The sequence below is a fragment of the Megascapheus bottae genome, chromosome 13, assembly GCF_031878675.1.
Source record: "Megascapheus bottae isolate mThoBot1 chromosome 13, mThoBot2.hap1, whole genome shotgun sequence".
NCBI lineage: Eukaryota > Metazoa > Chordata > Mammalia > Rodentia > Geomyidae > Megascapheus > Megascapheus bottae.
In genome coordinates this window covers 7,010,817-7,033,867 of record NC_143521.1, presented here as the reverse complement: position 1 = coordinate 7,033,867, position 23,051 = coordinate 7,010,817, and the positions used below count along the sequence as shown (strand labels likewise).

At 39.0% G+C, this 23,051-nt stretch overlaps 1 protein-coding gene across 1 annotated transcript in view; it reads left to right on the top strand.

Annotated features, from left to right (window-relative positions):
- Positions 1-23,051, top strand: part of Herc6 (HECT and RLD domain containing E3 ubiquitin protein ligase family member 6) — a 52,093-nt gene that overhangs the window by 245 nt on the left and 28,797 nt on the right. Inside the window, exons 2-9 of the mRNA XM_090343969.1 lie at positions 3,332-3,408; positions 4,955-5,182; positions 13,679-13,773; positions 15,696-15,823; positions 17,186-17,322; positions 18,377-18,444; positions 18,789-18,910; positions 19,446-19,505. Coding sequence (XP_090200095.1) covers positions 3,332-3,408; positions 4,955-5,182; positions 13,679-13,773; positions 15,696-15,823; positions 17,186-17,322; positions 18,377-18,444; positions 18,789-18,910; positions 19,446-19,505 — 915 coding nt within the window. The remainder of the gene's footprint in view (positions 1-3,331; positions 3,409-4,954; positions 5,183-13,678; positions 13,774-15,695; positions 15,824-17,185; positions 17,323-18,376; positions 18,445-18,788; positions 18,911-19,445; positions 19,506-23,051) is intronic.

Genomic DNA, 23,051 nt, shown 5'->3' with positions numbered 1-23,051 from the left:
TCTTACACACACACACACACACACACACACACACACACACACCGATTAGGAACACAAACGTGAATATGTCAACCTAGAGACTAGAGGTCTAGTGAGCTGAGGGAGAACTCGAGAAAAGGAGTCCCAGGAAAGAGGAAAGACAGAGTGATGAGAGATATGATCCTTTTCATCTTAATCTTATCTACTGTAATGCAATAATGGGCATCAATTGAATCCCACAGTGTGAGCATAAAGATTATTTTAATGTTTATCTTAATCACATTAAAATAAAATTAAACCACAAAAGTCATAGAAGGCAAAAATTGTCTTTTATCAAAATAAATCAGAGGTTTCAAAAATCATAGATGTTCTTAAACCCATCAGTAGTTATTTCTGGGAAACTCAGCCGCCATGTACATAGTCCATCTGTTATCATCGTCATCAAAAAGCACAATGGAACCTTCGATACTCCCCTTTAAGATCCTAAAACATACATAAAGGTTTACTTTGGGATCTTTTGCATGATCTGTGAAAGAAACTTTTGTCTTTCTTCTCTCCCTGTTCTCTATTGTCAGTAAATTTGCAAGTACCAAACACTGGCTGAAGAGGAAAAGTTTTCTTCTCTACTCAAACTTTTGGCTTTTCATAAGCCTCAGCATCATAGTTTTTCACTAAGTACAGTGGAAGAAATACCATGTTTCTTCACAAATATTTCCTAGGACAAATGGTATGAAAGATAGCATTGGATTGTGTATTCAAATTCATGCTTTTTAATTCATGGGAATAGATAAATGACCCATGCTCATCTATCCAATGGGAGACTAATGTGGCTGGAGGGAATGGATGCACTTAGAAATGTTAAAAGCAATTGAGGCTGGGCGTGGTGGCTCACGCCTGTAACCCTAGCTACTCAGGAGGCTGAGATCTGAGGATCAAGGTTGAAAGCCAGCCTGGGGACAAAAGGACCTGCTACTCTTATCTCCAGTTAACTTCTAGAAAATGGGAAGTGGGGCTTGGCTCAAGGGTAGGGTGATAGCCTTGAGCTGAAGAGCTCAGGGACAATGCCCAGACCCAGGTATAGGGTGGTAGTTTTGAGTTGAAAAGCTCGGAGACAGCACCCAGGCTGAATTCAAGCCCCATGACCAACACACAAAAAAGAACAATTTAGATGAGCCCTTGTGGCTCATGCTTGTCAATGCTAGCTACTGTGGATGCTGAGATGTGAAGAATCAAGATTCAAAGCTAGCCTGGGCACAAAAGTCCATGAGAATGTATCACCAAATATGGCTCAAGCAAGTTCCCATACACAAGAGAAAAAAAAATAGCAAATCATGTTTTGCAGATATTAGCTTTTCTTGCATATGATTCTAGAATTCTATAGGAATCTGCACCCAGACTGATTCCAACTGCTTTACCTCTCCATAACAGACAGGTTATATTTATGACCAAAGGAAAAGAAGATGACAGAATATTAGGTAGAGATGGGTTACACACATGTCTGTCTTCTGTGAATATGTTTGGGCAGCGAGCTACTTATGGCTAAGAGTAGGCTAGATGTTATACCAGAAGGTTACAGTCTATTTTAAACTGGCATAGTTCATGCACAGAGAACCTTCAAGCCAAATGGAAATGTGTATGGAGGCAATGTTAAGCTAGATGAAGAAGGTTTGAATCTAGTTCTATAGGTTGAAACCCACTAGGTCTCTCTGAGTTCTATTAGCTTGATCTGTGGGAAATTTCTGATAGCTTTCTCTTTCTGACCCATGGAAATGGCTATTTTGTATGATTTAGATTACTCTTTTTAATATCATAAGGTTTAACTTAGGTGATAAATTATTGGTCATCTCTAAATTCTAAAGCCTATGCTATGTACCTGGACAAATATATTTTTCTCTTAAGCCAGTAAGTAAAAATAATTACATTAAACCAATTAGATATTTATGTTGTCATAATGTCTCAGAAACCAATAAAAATCAGTTTTGAATTATATGGTTTTGGGATAATATCCTATACTTTGGTACATTTTTTTTTTTTTGCCAGTCCTGGGCCTTGAACTCCAGGGCTGAGCACTGTCCTTGGGCTTCCTCAAGGATAGAGTTCTACTGGAAACACAGCACCATTTCCAGCTATTTTTTTTCTATATATGTGGTACTGAGGAATCGAACCTAGGTCTTCATGCATGCTAGGCAAGCACTCTACCACTAGGCCCAAACTCCTGGCCCCTAGTTTGGTCCATGTTAATGCCATGTTAAAAACAATTTCAGCTGGTTGTGGTAGCTCACTCTTGTAATTTCAGCAGTCAGTATGCTGAGGGAGAAAATGTTGAGTGGGTGGTCAGTCAGTGCCCCATAACCAGAGCCTGCCTCAGTAAAACCCAAGATCCAAAATGAAAACCCTAACACTATTTGATACAAAGTGATTTCTTCCCAGTGCAATGAATGTCAAAAGTGAAGCAGTTCCATTGCGCAGGACCATGCAATGGCGGTGACAGTGCTGGTGAAGTCAGAGAGCCTGTGTCTTGTCATCTCATTAGTGATGCCTGGGGGTTGGCTGAGAGTCCATTGCCTTTTTTGTTCAGTTATGTTTTCAGCTTTTTCTTTTTAAACCCTTCTCTCCACTCTCCCTCCATTTCTTTACTATTAAATCAAGCTGAGGCTTGGCTGTCAGTGGGGAGAGCGTGTGAACTTCTATTCTGGCATGGTAAAGAGACTTGAGGGGTGCAGAATAGTGGGAGAATGCCAGCCTTTGCTTGTGTTTCTTGGATTGGGGGGGCAGGGAGGGTTGCAGTCTGCTGATGAAATGATTTCTCAAATCCTCCATCAATAACAACAACAACAGAACAAGACCGATGGGATGTTGTTCTCCTATAATCCCAGCTGAGGCTTCTCAAGCAAATCATGAAGTTAAGCCTACCTTGGGCTGCATAGTAAGACTCTGCAGCAAAAACTGCATATCAAAAAGAAAATCGCAGGGACAGGGAAGGTGGCTCAGAGGTGGAGGACTTGACCTACTTATTACTGGGATATTTTGAGTTATCTATAATTTATTTGGTCCCTTATCCTAAATGCAGATAATGATTGGTAATATCAATAATGGTAACATTAGTAATATTTTAATATTACAGTTGCATAAATATCAGCATAATTAGTAAGATGAACCACATTGATAACAATAATTAATATTATTTGTAATCAACATTAATGTTAATAATTGGAACATCAAATATTAGATGATCAAATTGATACTTATTGCTGAATAGTCATTATTGCATTAATGGGTATCAATAAATACTGTTGGTATTAATACTAATATAAAAATCTTAATGAATGATTTTGTATTATTTTTATTACAGGAAAATAAAGGCTCTGGCTAGTATAAAAATAATACAGGTTTCCTGTGGAGACTTTCATTCTTTGGCACTATCAGAAGGTAAAAATTACATTTTTCCTATTTTTTTTTCTTTGCCAGTCCTGGGCCATGAACTCAGGGCCTGAGCACTGTCCTTGGACTTTCTCAAGGCTAGAGCTCTACCACTTGAGCCACAGCACCACTTCTGGCTTTTTTCTGTGTATGTGGTATCAAGGAATTGAACCTGGGTCCTCGTGCATTCTAGGCAAGCACTCTACCACTAGGCTAAACTCCAGGCCCGTCATTTTTCCTATTTTTATTAGTGTATACTAATTATACAAAGGGGTTTCATTGTGATTTTCCATCTATGAATATAGCCTACTTTGTTCAGTTGTACCTTTTCTATTACTCTATCTCTCCTCTCCTCTGTTTAAAGTATTTCTTCTTTTCTTTCCTTCTTTCTTTTGTTCTTTCTTTCACTCCCTCCCCTCTCTTTCTTTCCTTTTTTCTTTCTTTCTTTATCTCTCTCTCTCTTTCCCCTCCCTCCCTCCTTTCTTTCTGTCTGTCTGTATCTTTCTTTCTTTCTTTCTTTCTTTCTTTCTTTCTTTCTTTCTTTCTTTTCTTTCTCTTTCTTTCTCTTTCCTTCCTTCTCTTTCTTTTCCCTTCCTTCTTTCTTTTCCTTCCTTCCTCCCTCCCTCCCTCCCTCCCTCCCTCCCTCCCTCCCTCCTTTCTTTCTTTCTTCTCTCTTCTCTTTCTTTCTTTCTTTCTTTCTTTCTTTCTTTCTTTCTTTCTTTCTTTCTTTCTTTCTTTCTTTTCTTTCTTTCTTTCTAACTGGGGCTTGGACTTAGGGCCTGAGTGCTGTCCCTGAGCCTCTCTGCACTCAAGGATAGCATTCTGCCACTTCAGCCACAGTGCCACTTCCAGCATTTTCTGAGTATTTACTGGAGATAAGAATCTCATAGACTTTTCTGCCTGGGCTGGCTTTGAACTGCAATACTCAGATCTCCTGAGTTGCTGGGATTACACAGTCTTGAACCACTGGCACCCAGCTTGTTTAAAGTAATTTTTAATCTCAGGATCTTTGTATCTACAACTGAACAGTTAAATTTAAAACTTCTTTAGTTCTTAGAATCCGAGAGTTCACTTTCCAGTTGGGATCATTAAGGAAAAGAGATCTATTGTGTAAAAGACATTAATTAGAAAGAGGCCTGATGTGTTGTCTCATGCCTGAAATGTCAGTTTCTTTGGAAGCTGAGGTAGGAAGATTTAGAGTTTGAGGCTAGCTAAGGAAAAAATTAACATGAAAGCTTATCTGAAAAATATCTAAGAGCAGAAAGAATACTAGCCAGGTGTAACTGGTAGTACAACTAACTAGTACAACTCTTTGCTACTGAGTATGAGGGCTTGTCTTCAAAATATAAATAAGTCAGGGATGATAGTTTTAATAAAGCAATGTGAAAGTGAAAACCAAAAGGAAGAAAGGAAGGGAGATGTGAGGCTAACTGGGAAAATGACCCAGATGCAAAGACCATGAGATCTGAAGAAACTATGGAATTAAGGCAGTGATTTCTTCTCCTCTTTGGTATTCAATATGCATGTAATTTGCCATTTCTCTTTGCTTTGCTAGACAGCCAAGTCTTTTCATGGGGAAAGAACAGCGAAGGCCAACTGGGCCTGGGGATAAATACTCCCAAGCAAGCTATTCCTGAGAGGGTGAGGTCCCTGGAAGGAATACCAGTGGCTCAGGTGGCAGCCGGAGGAGCTCACAGCTTTGCCCTGGGTCTCTCTGGGACTTGCTTTGGCTGGGGAAGCAACAAGTCTGGTCAATTGGCGCTCACGAGAAAGAAGTTCAATGGTAAGAATATTGTCTTGTACTAACAATACATTTTTATTTTTTAACTGGAAGACCAACTTGGCAAAGGATGTTCTCACATGTTCAAAGTGGTTCCTAAACTTTCTTTAAAATTACCATCACCTGGGAAGTGATAATAGTGATATTCGTGACATTAGTGACTTAAGACAATGCATATTGATTACCTTTAAATTCTAGTAGTTAGAGGTCTAACATGGGTCTTAGTAGGCTAAAGTCGTGGTGTTGGCAGGTCTGCCTTCTTCTCCAGAGGTTCTAGGGGAGAATTATTGCCTTGTCTTTTTCCATAGCCTAGATACTACTTTGTATTAGTTGACTGTCCTCTCTTTTTTTCAAAACTAGCAGTGATCAATTAAATCTTCTTAGATCTTCATTGTTCTACCATTAACATTTGGCACTGCTTCAATTAGAGCCTTATAATTATATCAACCACTCACTCAATAATCTAGGCTAATATGTCTCTGTCCAGTGATTATAATTCTGTCCTTTCATCTTTATAGCATAACCTAACATAGTCACAGGCTCTGATATTGGGAAGTAGGTGATTATTATTTTTGTGTGTGTGCTTATCCTGGGACTTGAACTCAGGGCCTAAGCACTGTCCTTGAGCCTTTTTATTCCAAAGTAGTGCTCTACTACATAAGCTACTGCTTCATTTCCAGCTTTTTTTTTTGTTGGTTAATTGGAGATGAATCTCATTGGCTGTCTTGCCTAGGCGGGTTTTGAACCATAATACACAGATCTCAACTGCCTGAGTAGCTAGGATAGAGGAATGCGTCATCAACATCTGGCTAAGACTATTATTCTGGTCACAGTGTTAACTCTCCAGTCTACACTGTGTCCCTGGCCGGTCAGTTCCTGCAACAACTTAACAAACTTCTTTGAACCCCTCCTTCCCCTCAAAAGACTATTATTCTTTAGGAGGATATTATTCTGCCTGTATTAGAATCCCTGCCTGGTGTCAGGCAGTTATGGTGATGTATATCTGTAATTCCAGTACCCACGATGCTGAGGCAAGAGAATCTCAAGTTTGAGGCTGGTCTCAGCTACATAGTAAGACTCTATCTCAAAAAATAAAAATAAAATAAAAACAAATCTCTCATATCGATGAAAACAGACTGTCTGAGAATGAATGTCAAGCGTCAGGTCATAATTGAGGATCCCCTATGAGGGATAAGGAACCATTTTCTTACCAAGATCCACCTGGATGTTTGTTTATTCATGTAGGTATTTACTGCTGGTCCTGGGGCTTGAATTCAAGACCTAGGTGCTATCTCTGAGCTTTCTTTGCACAAGGCTTGCTCTTAACCATTTGAGCCATACCTCCATTTTCAGCTTTTGGAAATGAGTTAATTGGAAATGAGAGTTTTACAGACTTTCTTTCTCTGGGATAGCTTTGAACTTTGATCCTCAGCTTAGCTTTCTGACTAGCTAGGATTACAGGCAAGAGCCACAGATGCCTGGCCCATTTGAATAATTATAATGTCATTTTGGGCCATATGAAATTTTCAACAGAAGCCTTGGGCAGTCAATAAGAGGAAAGTATGCCTGTTCTGTCCAATGTGTTCAGGCTAGAGCCAGAATTTCCTACCCCTGTTAAGTGATTTCAATGTGGATTAGTATTAGGGGAAATGATGAATTTCTCTACACAAAGAAAACTTCTCTCAACTACCAATTCCTCCAAGAAAGAAATTCACCAAGAAGTCTTCTTCAAGACCCATCCTTTTCATTTAGCTAACTTATGATCAACACTTACGACTTGACAATACCATGGGGGAGCCACACATCTCATTTTATTTTTTACTGTTTTCCCATGGAGCCAATTTTTGTACATTTTAATGTGCTTCATAGTGACGTCTTCATGTATATATTTCATGCACTTTCATCATATTCACTCTCCCCATTACTTTCTCTTATTTCCCTTTTCCCTCCTACCAGTTTTCATGCCTTTCCTAAACAGTCTTCCAATTCTTTCCTGTCTTTTTTCTTTAAATCTAGATTCTACGTATGAGAGAAACTGTGGTGTTTGTTGTTGTTGTTGTTGGTGGTAGTGGTGGTAGTGGTGGTGGTGGTGGTGGTGTGTGTGTGTGTGTGTGCTTGTGTGTGTCACAAACTCTTGATCTCAGAGCCTCAGAGCCTCTTGAACTCTTGCTTGGCTTTTTCTTTTCTTTCTTTGTTTTTTTTTTTCAATTGTATTTTATTATAAGGATAATGAATAGAGGGGTTACAGTTACGTTTGTCAGGTAATGGATATATTACTTCTCCAACTTTGATACCCCTTCTCAAGTTTTTTCCCTCCCCCTCCCAATCATCTTGTTTTCCCCTTCCCTTCCTTATTTCAAATGAACAAATAAACAAATATATAATATACCAGGTAACAAAGTCAGATACAGTAACCACACGAAAATAATCATAAGTGGAAAAAAAGAGAAATGAAATAACTTCACATAATACATTAAGAACAACAATCAAAAAGATAAGCCTCTTGTTTCCACATCCTAGACTTCATTTCATTTAGTCTCATTTTGTACATAGGTTTTGAGCTATTGTGATTCTCTGCTAGGAGAGTCCTAGATGTGTACTAATTATTACAGATGAGGGATGCCATGGAGCCTATGCTCCTTTGGGTCTGGCTTACTTCACTTAATATGAGTACTTCTAAGCCTTTCCACCGCCTTATGAATGGGGTGATGCGATTATTTCGGATGGCAGCATAGAATTCCATTTGTATAACTACCACATCTTTTTTCCATATATTTTATTGTAATTAATAGAAGGGTTACATTATATTCACCAGCTAGAAGGTGCATTACTTCACAAACATTGATACCCTTTCTCGTGTCTTGGGCCCCATTTCCCTCCCTCTCCCCCCGCCACTCATCTTGTTTTCCCCCCTTCCTTATCTGATTTCAAATAACCAAATACGCATATATACAATATATCAGATAACAAGGTGAAGTACTGTAACAATATGAAATAACCAGGGGACATCAAAAGAGATGAGAGATAACATAGTATGTTAGGGACAACAATCACTCATTATATGGCTTTTGTTTCTATATCCTGGAGGTCCTTTCGTTTAGTGTCATACTATATGGCCTTATGTATCTAGGTTTTGTTCTATTGTAAATCTCTGCTAGGAGAGCCCAAGGTTTCTACTGATTATGACAAATGAGGGCAACCATTGAGCTTATGTTCCTTAATATGATTTTTTTCCAAGTCTTTCTATTTCCTTACAAATGGGGCGATGTCATTCTTTCTGATAGCAGCATAGAATTCCATTGTGTATAAATACCACATCTTGTTGATCCACTCATCAACTGAGGGGCATCTGGGTTGGTTCCATATCTTTGTTATAGTAAATAGTGCTGCAATGAACATCATTGTGCTAGTGGATTTAGTATGTCCTGGTTTCTGGACGAATGGGTAAATGCCAAGTAGTGGAATTGCTGTAAAGTTTTCAGTGTATGTGCTTTTACCTCAAGGTGTCTTTGATCCTTTTGGAGTTAATCTTGGTGCAGGATGACAAAGAAGGATCCAACTTTAGTTTTCTGCAGATGCTTAACCAGTTCTGCCAGCACCACTTGTTGAAGAGGCTGTCTTTCTTCCATTCTATTTTTTTGGCTCCCCTATCAAAGATTAGGTGGCTATAGGTCTGTGGGTTATTATCTGGGTCCTCTGTTCTATTTCTCTGGTCTTCAGGCCTGTTCTTGTGCCAGTACCAAGCTGTTTTGGTCACTATAGCTCTGTAGTAGAGTATAAAGTTTGGTATTGAAATTTCTCCTGTGCTTTTCTTTCTGCTAAGAATTGTTTTTGCTGTATGAGGTCTTTTTTTTTAGTTTTTATTTATTTTTTAATATATATTTTTATTGTAATTAATAGAAGGGTTACATGATATTTGCCAGATAAATGGTGCCTTAATTCCCACACATTGATACCCTTTCACATGTCATGGTCCCCATTTCCCTTCCCCCCTCCCCTCTCCCTCATCTTGTTTTCCCCCGTTCCCTATCCAACTTCAGATAACCAAATACAATTATATCCGATAGTGTAACAATATGAGATAACCAAGGGACAGTAGACGTGATGAGAGATAACATAGTACCTTAAGAACAACAATGATTAATTATATGGCTATGTTTACATCATATTTTAAATGACAAGTTTAACAAACAATTGTTCAAGGAGGAAATCTCTAATTACATTCTCTGGGACTTAGTCTTTAGAACTTAATCAAAATTAGGCTAACGGTTTGTATGTCATAGAAACATATCAGTTTATGAAATAAAACATTATGATTATAGAGTCGTAGGTTTTTTTTGTCTATATAGTTATGTTTGTATTTCCATTACCATGTCCATTGCTTTGGGTATGCAGTTATTGAGTCCTCTCTCTTGTACACTTTGGAGTTAATAATCGCATATTAAGGATACCATGCGCCTTTTGTTCCTTAGGTCTTGACTTGTCTCACTCAGCATGATTCACTCTAGATTCATCCACTTCCCTGCGAATGCCATTATTTTATCTTGTCTGTTGGCTATGTAGAATTCCATTGTGTATATATACCACATTTTCTGTATCCATTCATCTGCAGTAGGGCATCTGGGTTGTTTCCATTGCCTGGCTATTGTGAATAGTGCAGAGATGAACATAGCTGAGCAGGTGTCTTTATAATATCCTGGGTCATGCTGTTCAGGATAGATGCCCAGAAGTGGTATGGCGGGATCATAGGGAAGGTCTATTTTCAGTTCTTTAAGGAACCTCCACATTGCTTTCCAGAGTGGCTGAACTAGTTTACAATCCCACCAGCAGTGTAGTAGGGTTCCTTTTTCTCCACAACCCCGCCAGCAACTGTCATTGTCTGAGTTCAAAATCTTGGCCATTCTTGTTGGGGTCAGGTGGTATCTTAGGGTTGTTTTTATTTGCATTTCCTTTATGACCATAGATGATGAACATTTTCTCATATGCTTTTCTGCCATTTTAATCTCTTCTTCTGATAGGTCTCTCTTTAGTTCCCTTGCCCATTTAGTGAATGGTTTATTGAGTTTTCGGGGGATTAATTTCTTGAGTTCCCTGTAGATACTGGATATTAGGCCACCTTTTATGGGATGGTAGTTTCTTCGAAGATTTGTTTTTGAAAGATTCAATTTTTGGGCGAGTCTGGGGTCATTAGGGTTAGGTTTGTTAGGACTGAGTTGTTTGCACTAGAGTTTTTGTCATTAGTTTTAGGTTTTATTAGGTTTAGGGCAGTTAGGTCTGTTGGATTGTTAGATTAGTGAGGGTTTATTTAGGGTTGTTAGGCTGCAGGTATATTTTAGATAAGAGGCCCTTGTCTGTTGTATGGCTAGAGAAGATCTTTTCCCACCCTGTGGGCTTTCTGTTTGATTGCTAGCTAGCATGTGTCTTTTTTTTTTTTTTTGCCAGTCCTGGGCTTGAGCTCAGGGCCTGAGCACTGTCCTTGGACTTTCTCAAGGCTAGAACTCTACCACTTGAGCCTCAGCACCACTTCTGGCTTTTTCTATATATGTGGTACGAAGGAATTGAACCCGGGTCTTCGTGCATGCTAGGCAAGCACTATAACCACTAGGCCAAACTCCTGGCCGCACGTGTCTTTTTATTTAACCCTTATAACATGGGGTTGATGCTCTTTACTTCCTATTGTAGCCTTTACTCCAGAACACAGAAATGAATGCAAAACATTGATAATATTATTGGGAGTAAGATCTTGATGTTTAGGCTTTTAGGTCAATGGTCCTAAGCATCATAAGGTTAGATAGCTTAAAAAGGGCAACTTTTCTTTTGCCAGAGAAGAGTGTTCCTTGTTCTATACTTCTGACTCTTCATTAAAAAATCTACTAATGAGACAAGGGCTCTTGGTACATGCCTATAAGCCTAATTACCCAGCAAGCTGAGATATGGGGATTTGAGTTCCAATTCAGCGCTGCCAAGAAAATCTGTGAGATTATTATTTCCAGTTATCCAGCCAAAGCTTGAAGTGGAGCTGCGGCCACAGTGGTAGAGAAACCAGCCTCAAGTTAGAAACCCAAACATTCCTGAGCTCAAGTCCCAGTTTTACTGACACACACACATGCGCATATACCAACACCCTCACACGTACTATGTAAACTATGTTGAAGTCATTAGATATGAAAGGTATAAGATATGAAAGGTATAAAAATGTAAACACTCAGAATTCTACATAGCCAATAGACAAGATGAAATAATGGCATTCGCAGGGAAGTGGATGACTCTAGAGCGAATCATGCTGAGTGAGACAAGTCAAGACCAAAGGAACAAAAGGCGCATGGTATCCTTAATATGTGGCTAGTAGATCCAAACAGTACAAGACCGAGGACTCAAAAGTTGCATACCCAATGCTATGGGCATGGTATTGGAAATACAAACATAACTACATAGACATAAAAACTTATGACTCTATTCCCTTCTTGAATGCTTGTTAAACACATCATTTGAAATATGATGTAAAAATCAATGTCAATAAATTCTTTAAAAAATAAAATAAAAAATTAGATCTTCCATGTTTATGGGTAAAAAATGTAAACACTCATGAAATTTTGAGGCTGTTAACAGTCCTCGCTCACTTCCCTCCTCCTTTTTTCTTTCTTCCCTCTTTCTTTGTTTTTGATATAGGGTCTTACTATGGCTCTTTCTTGTTTTTGCAGCATTTAGGACCAGCTCTTTGCTATTCAGGTATAATGTTTTTATTATGATATGTCTGGAAGAGTTCCTTCTCGGGTCTTGCTTATTAGGTGTTTTATAGGCTCCTGTTCTGTGGGTGAGATTTTCTTTTTTGAGACTGGGAAAATTCTTTGCTATAATTCTGGTGAATAAGTGTTGCATTCCCTTTGTTTGAAAGTCTTCCCCTTTGTCCATTCCAGTTACACGAAGATTAGATTTCTTGGCTGTGTCTTCCCATTCTTGGACTTCTCGTTGATGAATTCTGAGTGATTTTTCCAGATTAATGACTCTCTGCTCCAGCGTTTGCATTTTATCTTCTGTTTCAATGTTCTATTTTCCATCTTAGTTATTCTCCCTATAGCTTCTATTGTGGTTTGCATTATGGACATTGAGCCCATCATATCTGATCTGAGGATGTTTTATCTTTCCATCTAAAGCTGTATAGATTTTGTCTATTTTTGTCTCCACTTCTCTTTTGAAATTGAGAAATTCCTTGGCAATTTCCTGTTTGTATTCCTGCATATAAGCTTGTTTTTGGAGTTCTCTTTTAATTTCTTTGGTCAGGTTTAATATCATCTCCTTGAGTTGTGTCTTGTCTCCCTTACCTTCACTCTTAGTTCCTTTTGGAGTTTGCATGAGATCTTGATTATTTATAAATTTCATTATTTGTCTCTGAGATTTCTGCATCAAGGCTTTAGGGCTTGGCAATTATTCCAATTAGTCTGTTCTACTGGTGGCCAATAGGTGGCGGTCTTTACTTGGTGTTGGGCTGGTAGTTCTCTAGTTATCTGTGCATACACGTGGTTCTCAGCCGAACAGTGAAATTGTTATTTGCTCCCTAGGGTTCCTGGCCCAGGTACCAGGGCAGCTTTTGCAGCTCCAAGGCTCAGATGGTGTAGGGTGGAGGAGGGGTCCACAGGTTTCTTTTTCTTTTTTTTTCCCATATACTTTTTATTGTAATTAATAGAAGGGTTACAGTACATTCGCCAGATGGAAGGTGCATTACTTCACATATATTGATACCCTTTCTTGTCTTGGTCCTCATTTCCACCCCCACCCCCACCCTCATCTTGTTTTCCTCCCTTTCCTATCCAATTTCAAATAACCAAATATGCATATATCCAATATATCAGATAAAGTGAGATACTGTAACAATATGAGATAACCAAGAGACAGCAAAAGAGATGAGAGATAACATAGTACATTAAGGACAACAATCATTCATTATATGGCTTTTGTTTCTATACTCTAGAGGTCCTTTCATTTAGCATCATACTATATGGCCTTATGTATCTAGGTTTTGCTCTATTGCAAATCTCTGCTAGAATAGTCCAAGGTTTCTACTGATTATGACGAATGAGGGAAACCATTGAGCCTATGTTCCTTTGAGTCTGGCTTACTTCACTTAATATGATTTTTTCTAAGTCTTTCCATTTTCAGGTTTCTTTTTCTTTGAGTATGTTGGTTATGATCCTTTTCTGTTTTTCTTTTCCAGTTTGTATAGTTCTCTGTTCCTTCCCCCCTTTTTTTGTTTAGTTGTTGAATTCTTAGGGTAGTTGCCTCCTGGGACTCCCCAATTCTCTCCTCTGTCTCTCTGCCTCCCTCCCTCCTCCCCCCCTCTCTCTCATCTTTTGTGGGAGAGAGCTTGGCCGGGTCTCTAGTGTTTCGGTATCATCTTTCTTCTCTTAGGGTCTCACTATGGAGTCCAGTCTATCTAATCTGGGCCTTATGATTGTCCTGTCTCTGAATCTGTACTCTGAGATTTCTGCTTTCTTTTAATAGTACAAAGCTACAAGCCTGTTTCAGTTGGTGCCCTGAAAACTCTGGATGTGACTTACATCAGCTGTGGACATGAACATACTGCAGTACTAACCCAGGTAATTTGAAATGTGATGACATTTTTGTAAAATCTCAGAGAAAGGTTAGCAGGTTCATTTGCTGATTAGTGTTGGCAGCAAGATGCCTTGGGCTATTCAGGCAGCTGGGATGGTACCCCCTAGATCTGATGACTTAGGAGCAATGAAGGTACACTTTTAATGATTTGTTGGGAATCAAACCCAGGACCTCATGCATGGCAGACAAATGTCATTACCCAATGATTTTTCCTGACTTAAAATCATGTCTTAAATTTGGAAGTCATAATTTCTTTGAATTAAGGTTTAGTTGGCAAAAATAAGAGTAATTTTAATAATGGAATCATCTTTTGAAGAGAGTACTTTCAGAAAAAATGCTCTAATAAGAAAAGTATGTAAATAGCAGGGTTAAATACGGGGTTATTCTTGAACAAATACGTATGTCCATCAATTCATTCAACACACACACTTGTATCAAGTTCTTTTTCTACCTGAATTTATTCAGATATAATTAGCCAAAGTCATATGCACATGAGGGGCACAGCGTGGTTTTTGATACATGTGTGTACTCTGTGAAACCGTTACCACTAACAAATCTGTCTCACATCAGATAGTTATCCTTGTGTGTGTGTGCAGTGAAGGCCCTGAAGATAACTCCTTAGAAGTTTTTAAGAGTGTAGCTGAGTGAGGCACTTGTGGCTCAGGCCTTTAATTCTAGCTATTCAGGAGGCTGAGAGCCTGGTTCAAATCTAGTCCCAGAAGCAATGTACATAGACGCTCATCTCCCATTAACCACCCAAATGCTGAAAGTACAGATTTAGCTCAAGTGGTAGAGCACCAATCTTGTGAGGGCGGGGGGGGGGGGGGGGAGGAAACCAAGTGAGAGATTGAGGCTTTGAGTTCAAGCCCCAGTATTAGCACACAAAAAGGAAAAGGTAAGAAACAGAATGCAGCATATTATTACATTGCAGCCCTGATGCTGCAATGAAGCTACCAAGGGCTGTGTTTTGTTTTTTGTTCCCCAGTTGTGGGACTTGAACTCTGGGCCTGGGCACTGTCCCTGAGCTCTTCAGCACCACTTCCAGTTTTCTGGTGAATAATTGGAGATAAGAGTCTCATGGACTTTTTAGTGCCCAGGCTGGATCTGAATCAAGATCCTCAGCAGTTAGGATTCCAGGCCTGTGCCAACTAAAGGGCCGGAGAGATTTTTTTTTTGCCAGTCCTGGACCTTGAACTCAGGACCGAGCATTTGTGGTTGGGTTTTCTCAAGGCTTTACCACTTGAGCCACAGCACCACTTCAAACTTTTTTTCTATGTATGTGGTATCGAGGAATCAAACCTGGGTCTTCGTCATACTAGGCAAGCACTGTACCATTAGGCCAAACTCCCAGCCTTAAAGGACTGGTTTTAATGGAAATATCAATGTTTTGGGATATTTAGTGTTAACTCTACATTTACTGTAAGAATTAATAAAGGACTGCAATTATTTCTTTTTTTTTTTTGCCAGTCCTGGCTTGAGCTCAGGGCCTGAGCTCTGTCCTTGGACTTTCTCAAGGCTAGAGCTCTACCACTTGAGCCACAGCACCACTTCTGGCTTTTTTCTGTGTATGTGGTACCAAGGAATCGAACCCGGGTCTTCATGCTTGCTGGGCAAGCACTTTAACCACTAGGCCAAACTCCTGGCCCCGGACTGCAATTATTTCTCTGGAGCTGATTTTTACATATTGCTTTCCTCTTAACTCTCTTATGATATTTAATTTGTTAGCTGTCAGATACTTTTTTCTTCCAGTGCCAGGGATCATATCATCATCTCTCTCCCTATCTCAGTAGACATACAGACAGCTAGATATAGACAGATGTAGATATCTATGTCTATGTCTATATCTCCTAGTCTGAGTTACTGTTTTTAGCATAAATTTAACCTTGCTTCTCTTATTTATGATCAGGATGGGAGAGTATTCACCTTTGGAGACAATGGCTTTGGACAGCTGGGATATGAGTCCTCTATCCACGTGAGAGAACCAAAGCATGTGGAAAGACTGGATGGCCCTGTTTCCCAGATAGATTGTGGAAGGTAACAACATTTTCTTGCTTTAAATCCATATTTGAAAAGTACACATCTAGAATCTAAGCAAACTACCAAACCCTAAACTACATGGCTGCTCTTCATATAGAGTATTCTCTACTCCTGAAAATTTATTTCTCTTGAATATTTTTTAAAAATTTTTGATCTTTATCTTTGCAATTCAATTTACTTAATGAGAAATTCTTAGATATATACTGTGTATAATCAGGATTGGGGGTGTACATAGATTGGTAACCAACGTAATGCTATCTACCTGCTTGAGTCAATAAGACAAAATGAATTTAATACACGCAGAACATGTGTGTGTATTTGCACATGCATTGAGGCTTTTATTTTTTGCCAGTCCTGGGGCTTGAACTCAGAGCCTTGGCACTGTCCTTAGGCTTTCTTAAGGTTAGTGCTTTTCTACTTGAGCCACAGTGCCACGTCTGCCTTTTTCTATTTATGTGGTACTGGAGAATTGAACTCAGGTTTTGTTCATGCTAGGCAAGCACTTTACCACTGGGCCACACTTCCAGCTATGCATTGAAACTTTTGCATAACTTAATTATAAGGACATATGGAGTATTTGATTATCTAATTCAATACACTCGTGTGTGTGTGTGTGTGTGTGTGTGTGTGTGCGCGCGCGCACGCACGCGCACACACACACATATGCGCACGCACGTGAGTGCACCAGTCCTGGGTCTGGAATTCAGTGCCTAGGCTCTCTGTTCCTTAGCTCTTTTGCCTAAGTCTGGCACTCTACCACTTCTAGCTTTTTGGAGGCTGATTGGAGAGAGCCTTATGGATTTTCCCACCCAGGTTGGCATCAGATAGTGATCCTGGGGCCGGGAGTTTGGCCTAGTGGTAGAGTGCTTGCCTAGCATGCACAAAGGCCCGGGTTTGATTCCTCGGCACCACATACATAGAAAAAAGCCGGAAGTGGTGCTGTGGCTTGAGTGGGAGCTCTAGCCTTGAGAAAAATCCAAGGACAGTGCTCAGGCCCTGAGCTCAAGCCCAGGACTGGCAAAAAAACAAAAAAATAAAACAAAAAACCCCAAAACAGATAGTGATCCTCAGATCTTAGCCTCCTGAATACTAGATTACAGGTGGGAGCCACTCGTGTGTGGCTCGCAGTTGCATTTAAAGCACATGATGGAAGCCATAGTAAAAAGCTCCTCAGTAATAGTCTCTCTTTCATAATATCAATATGTTAACGATGGATATTTGCTTAGCCATGTCACTGATACCTTCTGTCCACCGATCCTGATATGCACTCGGGGTTGTTAGTAAAGATGTGCCTGTCACTTAGTCATTCCTAGAGCAGTGAATACCTGGGTCTTCAATAAAGTGTATTCTCTCCCACAGTTACCACACTCTTGCCTATGTCTACACCACTGGTCAGGTGGTAGCTTTTGGTCGTGGACCAAGTTGCACAAGCAACCCAACCCAACCAGAGACCCCAAGAGATATTTGTGACATGACCTGCCTGATTTCTGCTGAGGGTATGCTCACTTCTTTATGATTTTGCTTTCATAGATACCACTGAAGAACTATTCCTCAACATCTCTCTAAAGGAACTGATCTACCTGTGATTCTTCTAGTACTTTTATTGTAAATCTGTACCTTTTCAGTGTACTATGGAATAATGCTAATCATTTCTAAATGTTAAAGTAATATAAAAGAAAATCCCAAATTGAAATGGGGACAAAAACATGAGAAGGGGTAGCAATGTTTGTGAAGTAATGCACCTTGTATCTGGTGAATATAATGTAACCCTTTTATTAATTACAATAATATATAAATATAAATAAATATATATATATATAAAGAAAATCCCAAATTGATTACTTAAGTGATCATGTGAATTACGTGTGTGTATACTGGGGCTTGAAATTTTAGGGCCTTGTGTTCTTGTTTGTTTTTGTCATTCAAGGCTGGCACTCTACCATTTGAACTGTAATTTTACTTCCAGCTTTTTCTTGGTAAACTGAAGTCTTTCAGATTTGTCGGTCCAGACTAGCTCTGAATCAGAATCTATGAGGATTGTATCTCACTAAGCGTCACTTGCATAAACGCAAAACTCTTCTAAAGCAGATCTGCTTAATTAGTCAAGTACCCTGAAAATTTATTTATTTATTTAAATAAACTTATTTATTTGTTTATTTACTTATATTTTTGCCTGTTCTGGAGCTTGAACTCAGGAACTCGACCGTGTTCCTGAGGTTTGGTGCTTAAGGCTAGCACTCTACCACCACTTCCAGAATTTTTGATAGTTAACCGAAGATAAGAGTCCCATGGACTTTCCGCCCCATCTGGTTTTGAACTGCAGTCTTTAGATTTGGGCCTCCTGAGTAGTTAGGATTATAGGCATGAACCACCTAAAAATTTTCATGGAATGCCTGCATGACATTTAATCTGGTCAAAATCAGTCTGTGCTATTTTTATTCAAACTTGAGGGAGTATAAATTACCAATGAATGACTAATTTTAGCTTTGCTGTCCCTCAGAGTTACTCTTTCCTTATAATTCTTGGTATAATTTCTAACTTTCTTTTTAGACCTCGAGGATACTCAAGTCAAACACATTTTTGCTGGGATGTACGCTGACTTTGTGACAACTCAGAAGGTATGTGGAACAACTTATATTCATTCCTTAGAAAAATTTGGTTTTCTTCTAGATTTCAGAACAAAGATGTTTCAAGCCAGAAAGAAAGAAAGGAAGGAAGAGAAAGGAGGGAAGGAAAAAGGAAAGAAGGAAGAAAGGTAGGAAAGAAAGAAAGAAAAGAGGGAGGGGAAAGGAGGGAAGGAAAAAAAGGAAAAGACAGAAGGATGGAAAAATAAGAAGTAGAAGAGCTAGGTTAGTTTGATGCCAAAGATCAACCAACCAAAAGCCTGCTTGAAAGAGCAAGACCGGTGTATTATCTGTGTGAGATGATTTATTTATTCATATCATCTTATTTTTCCTTGCAGGGTGCTAAATCCAGAGGTGTTTCTAAGAAAACTCTGCCAAAAATAAGCCAGATTAAAGAGTCACTGTTAAAAAAATGGATAGCAGTGACGATAGGAAGTGATGAATATTATTTGGCTAAAAGGTGACTTTCTGACAAGTTATCACTGCTTCATTTCTGAGGTGTTAGTCATTTCATTCTAGCCATAAGGGAGATGGATTGGCTTTCTTGTGAAAGCATTTCCACCTTGGCCATGATTTTCTTCTACCATGTTTTTGGTTTGAATTGGCATTGGTTTACTAAGGCATTCAACTTTTATTTTTATAAATAAGAATTGTTTTGAGAGCATACACTATTGTAGGTATCTCATAGGTAATAGAAATGTAGGAATAAGTGGAGGTAAATTAGAAGCTCACAAAACTTCTTATAAATCAGAGTGTTTTCTTCTGTCTACAATTTATTCTGTGGAGATCTGCAGATTTGGTTTTCAAGATGATGGGTCTTATTCAAATCTAGATGATTTGATCCAATCTACAATGACAGTTTGTGGTGAGATTGGGCAATAATCAGAACTAAGACTCAATAATGATCCATGACATGAGTTGTTCACTGAGACAGGAGATAAATTAAATATACTTTATAGTACGTTGTTACATATCATGTTATCTTTCTTTCACAGTGAAATTGCAGTGATATTTTCATCTCCTGCTTGTCTGACTGGGAGTTTTTTGAAGAAAAGGTAATACTTGTGTGAGGTACACCTTCATTTCAAACACTGAGACATCATGCATAGGGACAGTCATCTGAAATCCCGCACTTGGGAGAATGAGACAGAAAGATTGTGCACTTGAGCCCAGCCAGTGCTTCCTAGTGAGACCTTACCTAAAATGTTCAAATATATGCTTTCTTTTTTTCTACTCGAGATTAGTGCTTTACCACTCGAGCCACAGCTCCAGTTTTGACATCTTGCTGGTTAATTGAAGATGAGAATCTGTTTGATTGGTCTGCCCAGGCTTACTGTGAATGTTGATTTTCAGATCTTAGCCTCCTGAGTGACTAGGATTAGAAGCAGAGTCATCGGTGCCTGGCTAACACATGAGTTTTGTTGTCAGTATCTAAAGAGTTCAGCATAGAGAACTCTATGGGGTGATTTAACATTCTTCCATTTTATAAAGCGATCTCTAACAAGCCCACTACAGGTTGTAATTCCTAATTAACGTCATTTACTGTCTTATTGTATTGTCTCATTGGAGAGAATGATGTTTCTCTGAGAATCTTTGTATGTACAACTGAACAATTAACTTCAACATGGCTTTAGTACTTAGAAGCCAAGAGTTCTCTACATTTCTTGCTATGTAGGATCAGGAAAGAAAGAGACCTTAGCTGTGTTTAACTTGTAGAGGGAAATTAATTTTTCTTTTATTTGGTTTAGTAGTCTGATTTTCCCAGATTAAACAATTCCTTTCATGCTTTTATTTTCCCTCTCCTTTGAGTTCTCCAATTAACTACTTGAAACAAAGTTCCACTAATGGCCTTTTGGTGGTTAATTGGAGATAAGTTTTATAGATTTTTCTGTCCCGACTGTCTCCAACTTGGGATCTGCAGATCTCAGCATATCAAAGAGCTAGGATTATAGGAATGATTCCTGGTCCATTAATTCTTTAAAAAATAATAGTTATGGGGCCAGGAGTTTGGCCTAGTGGTAGAGTGTTTGCCTAGCATGCATGAAGACCCGGGTTCGATTCCTCGGTACCACATACATAGAAAAAAGCCAGAAATGGTGCTGAGGCTCAAGTGGTAGAGCTCTCTAACCTTGAGAAAGTCCAAGGACAGTGCTCAGGCCCTGAGCTCAAGCCCGTGACTGGCAAAAAAAAATAGTTATGTATAATGTATACATATATAAATATACAATATGCATATAGATTTATATTTATGTATAATGTTATATATGATGTATTAAGTATATATGGTAAGTATATTAAGTATCATATATAATTTATATGATATACTAAGCACCAGCACCAACATGATTATTAGTAATATGCCATATTATTATATATGATATTCTAAGTATATCATGTGTTATATATGTATATATGTATAATTGTATGCAAGTGTGTGAATTCCAGTCTTGAGACTTGAACTCGGAACCTGGATGCTATTCCTGAGCTTTTGGGCTCAAGGCTAGCACTCTTCCACTTGAGCCACAGTACCACTTTTTAGCATTTTTTTTTTTACTGTAGAAAGGTTCATTTGGTGTAATTCCCAAACATGCATATCATATACTTTGATCAAATTATCCTGTTCCCCTTTTTAACTTTTTTTTCTTGGTCAGCATTGAACACTGGGGCTGGACTCTGTTCCTGAGCTCTTCAGCTTAAGGCTAGCACTCTACCACTTGAGCCACAGCCCCATTTCCTATTTTCCAGTGGTTAATTAGTGATAAGAGGCTTACAGACTTCCATGCCAGGGCTGGCTTTGAACAGTGATCCTCAAATCTCAGCCTCCTGAAGAGCTAGGACTATTGACGTGAGCCACTAGCAATCGACCCCCTTTTAAACATTTTTTTTTCATTTATATGGTGCTTTATTGTTTTTTATGTTTATTTTTTTATTGTAATTAATAAAAGGGTTACATGATATTTGCCAGATAGAAGGTGCATTAATTCACATACATTGATACCCTTTCATATGTCTTGGTCCCTTTTAAACATTTTTATCAATAATTTTTGTTAGTCTATTTTCAGACAATTCTATGCGTACTTTGATTTTATTCACCTTTTCCTTCCACCTTCATCCCTACTGCTCATTCCACCCCAAAACATTCCCTTCCATTTTACACTTGTGTCCCTTGTTTTTGTAAGTCAGGATTGCATATATGAAAGAGAATACATGCATTTGTCTTTCCCACTCTGACTTAGTTTGTTTAGTATGTTGATCTCCAGTTCAGTCCATTTCCCTACAGCTCGCACAGTTTCATTTCATCCTTTTTATGGTTTGAAGTCAGGGGTTAGCATTTGCTGGCCAACCTCTACTACTTGGGCCATGCTTCTAGGTCAATATTTTTGAGATGGAGTTTTAATCGTAGTTACTCTGAAGACTGAGATCTAAGGATTTCCAGCCAGCCAGGAAAGTGTTTAAGGCTCCTATTTTCAACTAACCAGCAAACAAAAAGCTGGAAGTGGAGCTGTAGCTCAACTAATAGAGAACACTAGTCTTTATTGAAAAAATGGGCGAGTGTCTAAGCTCCTGTGTAAGCCTGGCACTAGCATGCATGTGCACGCGCGCGCGCGCACACACACACACACACACACACACACACACACATGAGAAGAAAAGAAAGATAGTAGGCAGCACTTTATTAACCTTGTGATAGTGACATCACACTTGAGCTGCAATAGGAACAGGAATTGATTGACCCAGGGTCTTGAACATGCTACTACACACTCTATGTCTGAGCCACACCCCAGCCCTGGAAAATACCGCATATTGGATCTGAAGATTGCAAACATCTGTCCCATCTCTCAGCTTGGAAACTTAAAACGGAAACTCCTACTTATACACATCTCCATTTCTATTTATATATAATGACACTGTGTTCATTAGCAGTGAGCTAATGATCTAATAGTGACTTCACCATCAGGGAGATTCTTGCTCAGACAAATGGCTTGAAGTGCTCATTACAGAAACTTCCTGAAGGATACACCAGAAAAACATAAGCAGACAGTTTGAATGTTAAGACTTTTTGAATCCTTACTTCAAAATCTTCTCCTTTGCTGGGCATCAGTGGCTCACGCCTGTAATCCTAGCTTCTCAGGTTGCTGAAATTTGAGAATTTTGGTTCAAAGCCAGCCTGGGTAGGAAAGTCCATGGTACTCTTATCTACCCAAAATTGGTACAATTAACTACCAAAAAGCAAGAAGTGGATATGTGGCTCAAGTGGTAGAGAGCTAGCTTTGTGTGTAACAGCTCAGAGACAGTGCCCACACGTTGAGATCAGTCTATAGCACCAGCACAAAACAAAAAAGGAAGGAGAAGAGGAAGAGGAGGAAGACAAGGAGGAGGAGAAAAAGGAGGAAGAGGAGGAGGAAGAGGAGGAGGAAAAGGAGGAGGAGAAGGAGGAGAAACACTTTTCCTTACTGTTTTTCACTATTGGGAATGTTTGTGAATTTGCCCTATTGTCATTAAGTCTGTAGCCCTCTCCCACAAAGATTGCCCAAGCTAGTGCTTTACAAACCAGTGTGGTTTGTGGTATGTAGGGACCTAACCCTCAAGAAAACTTAACA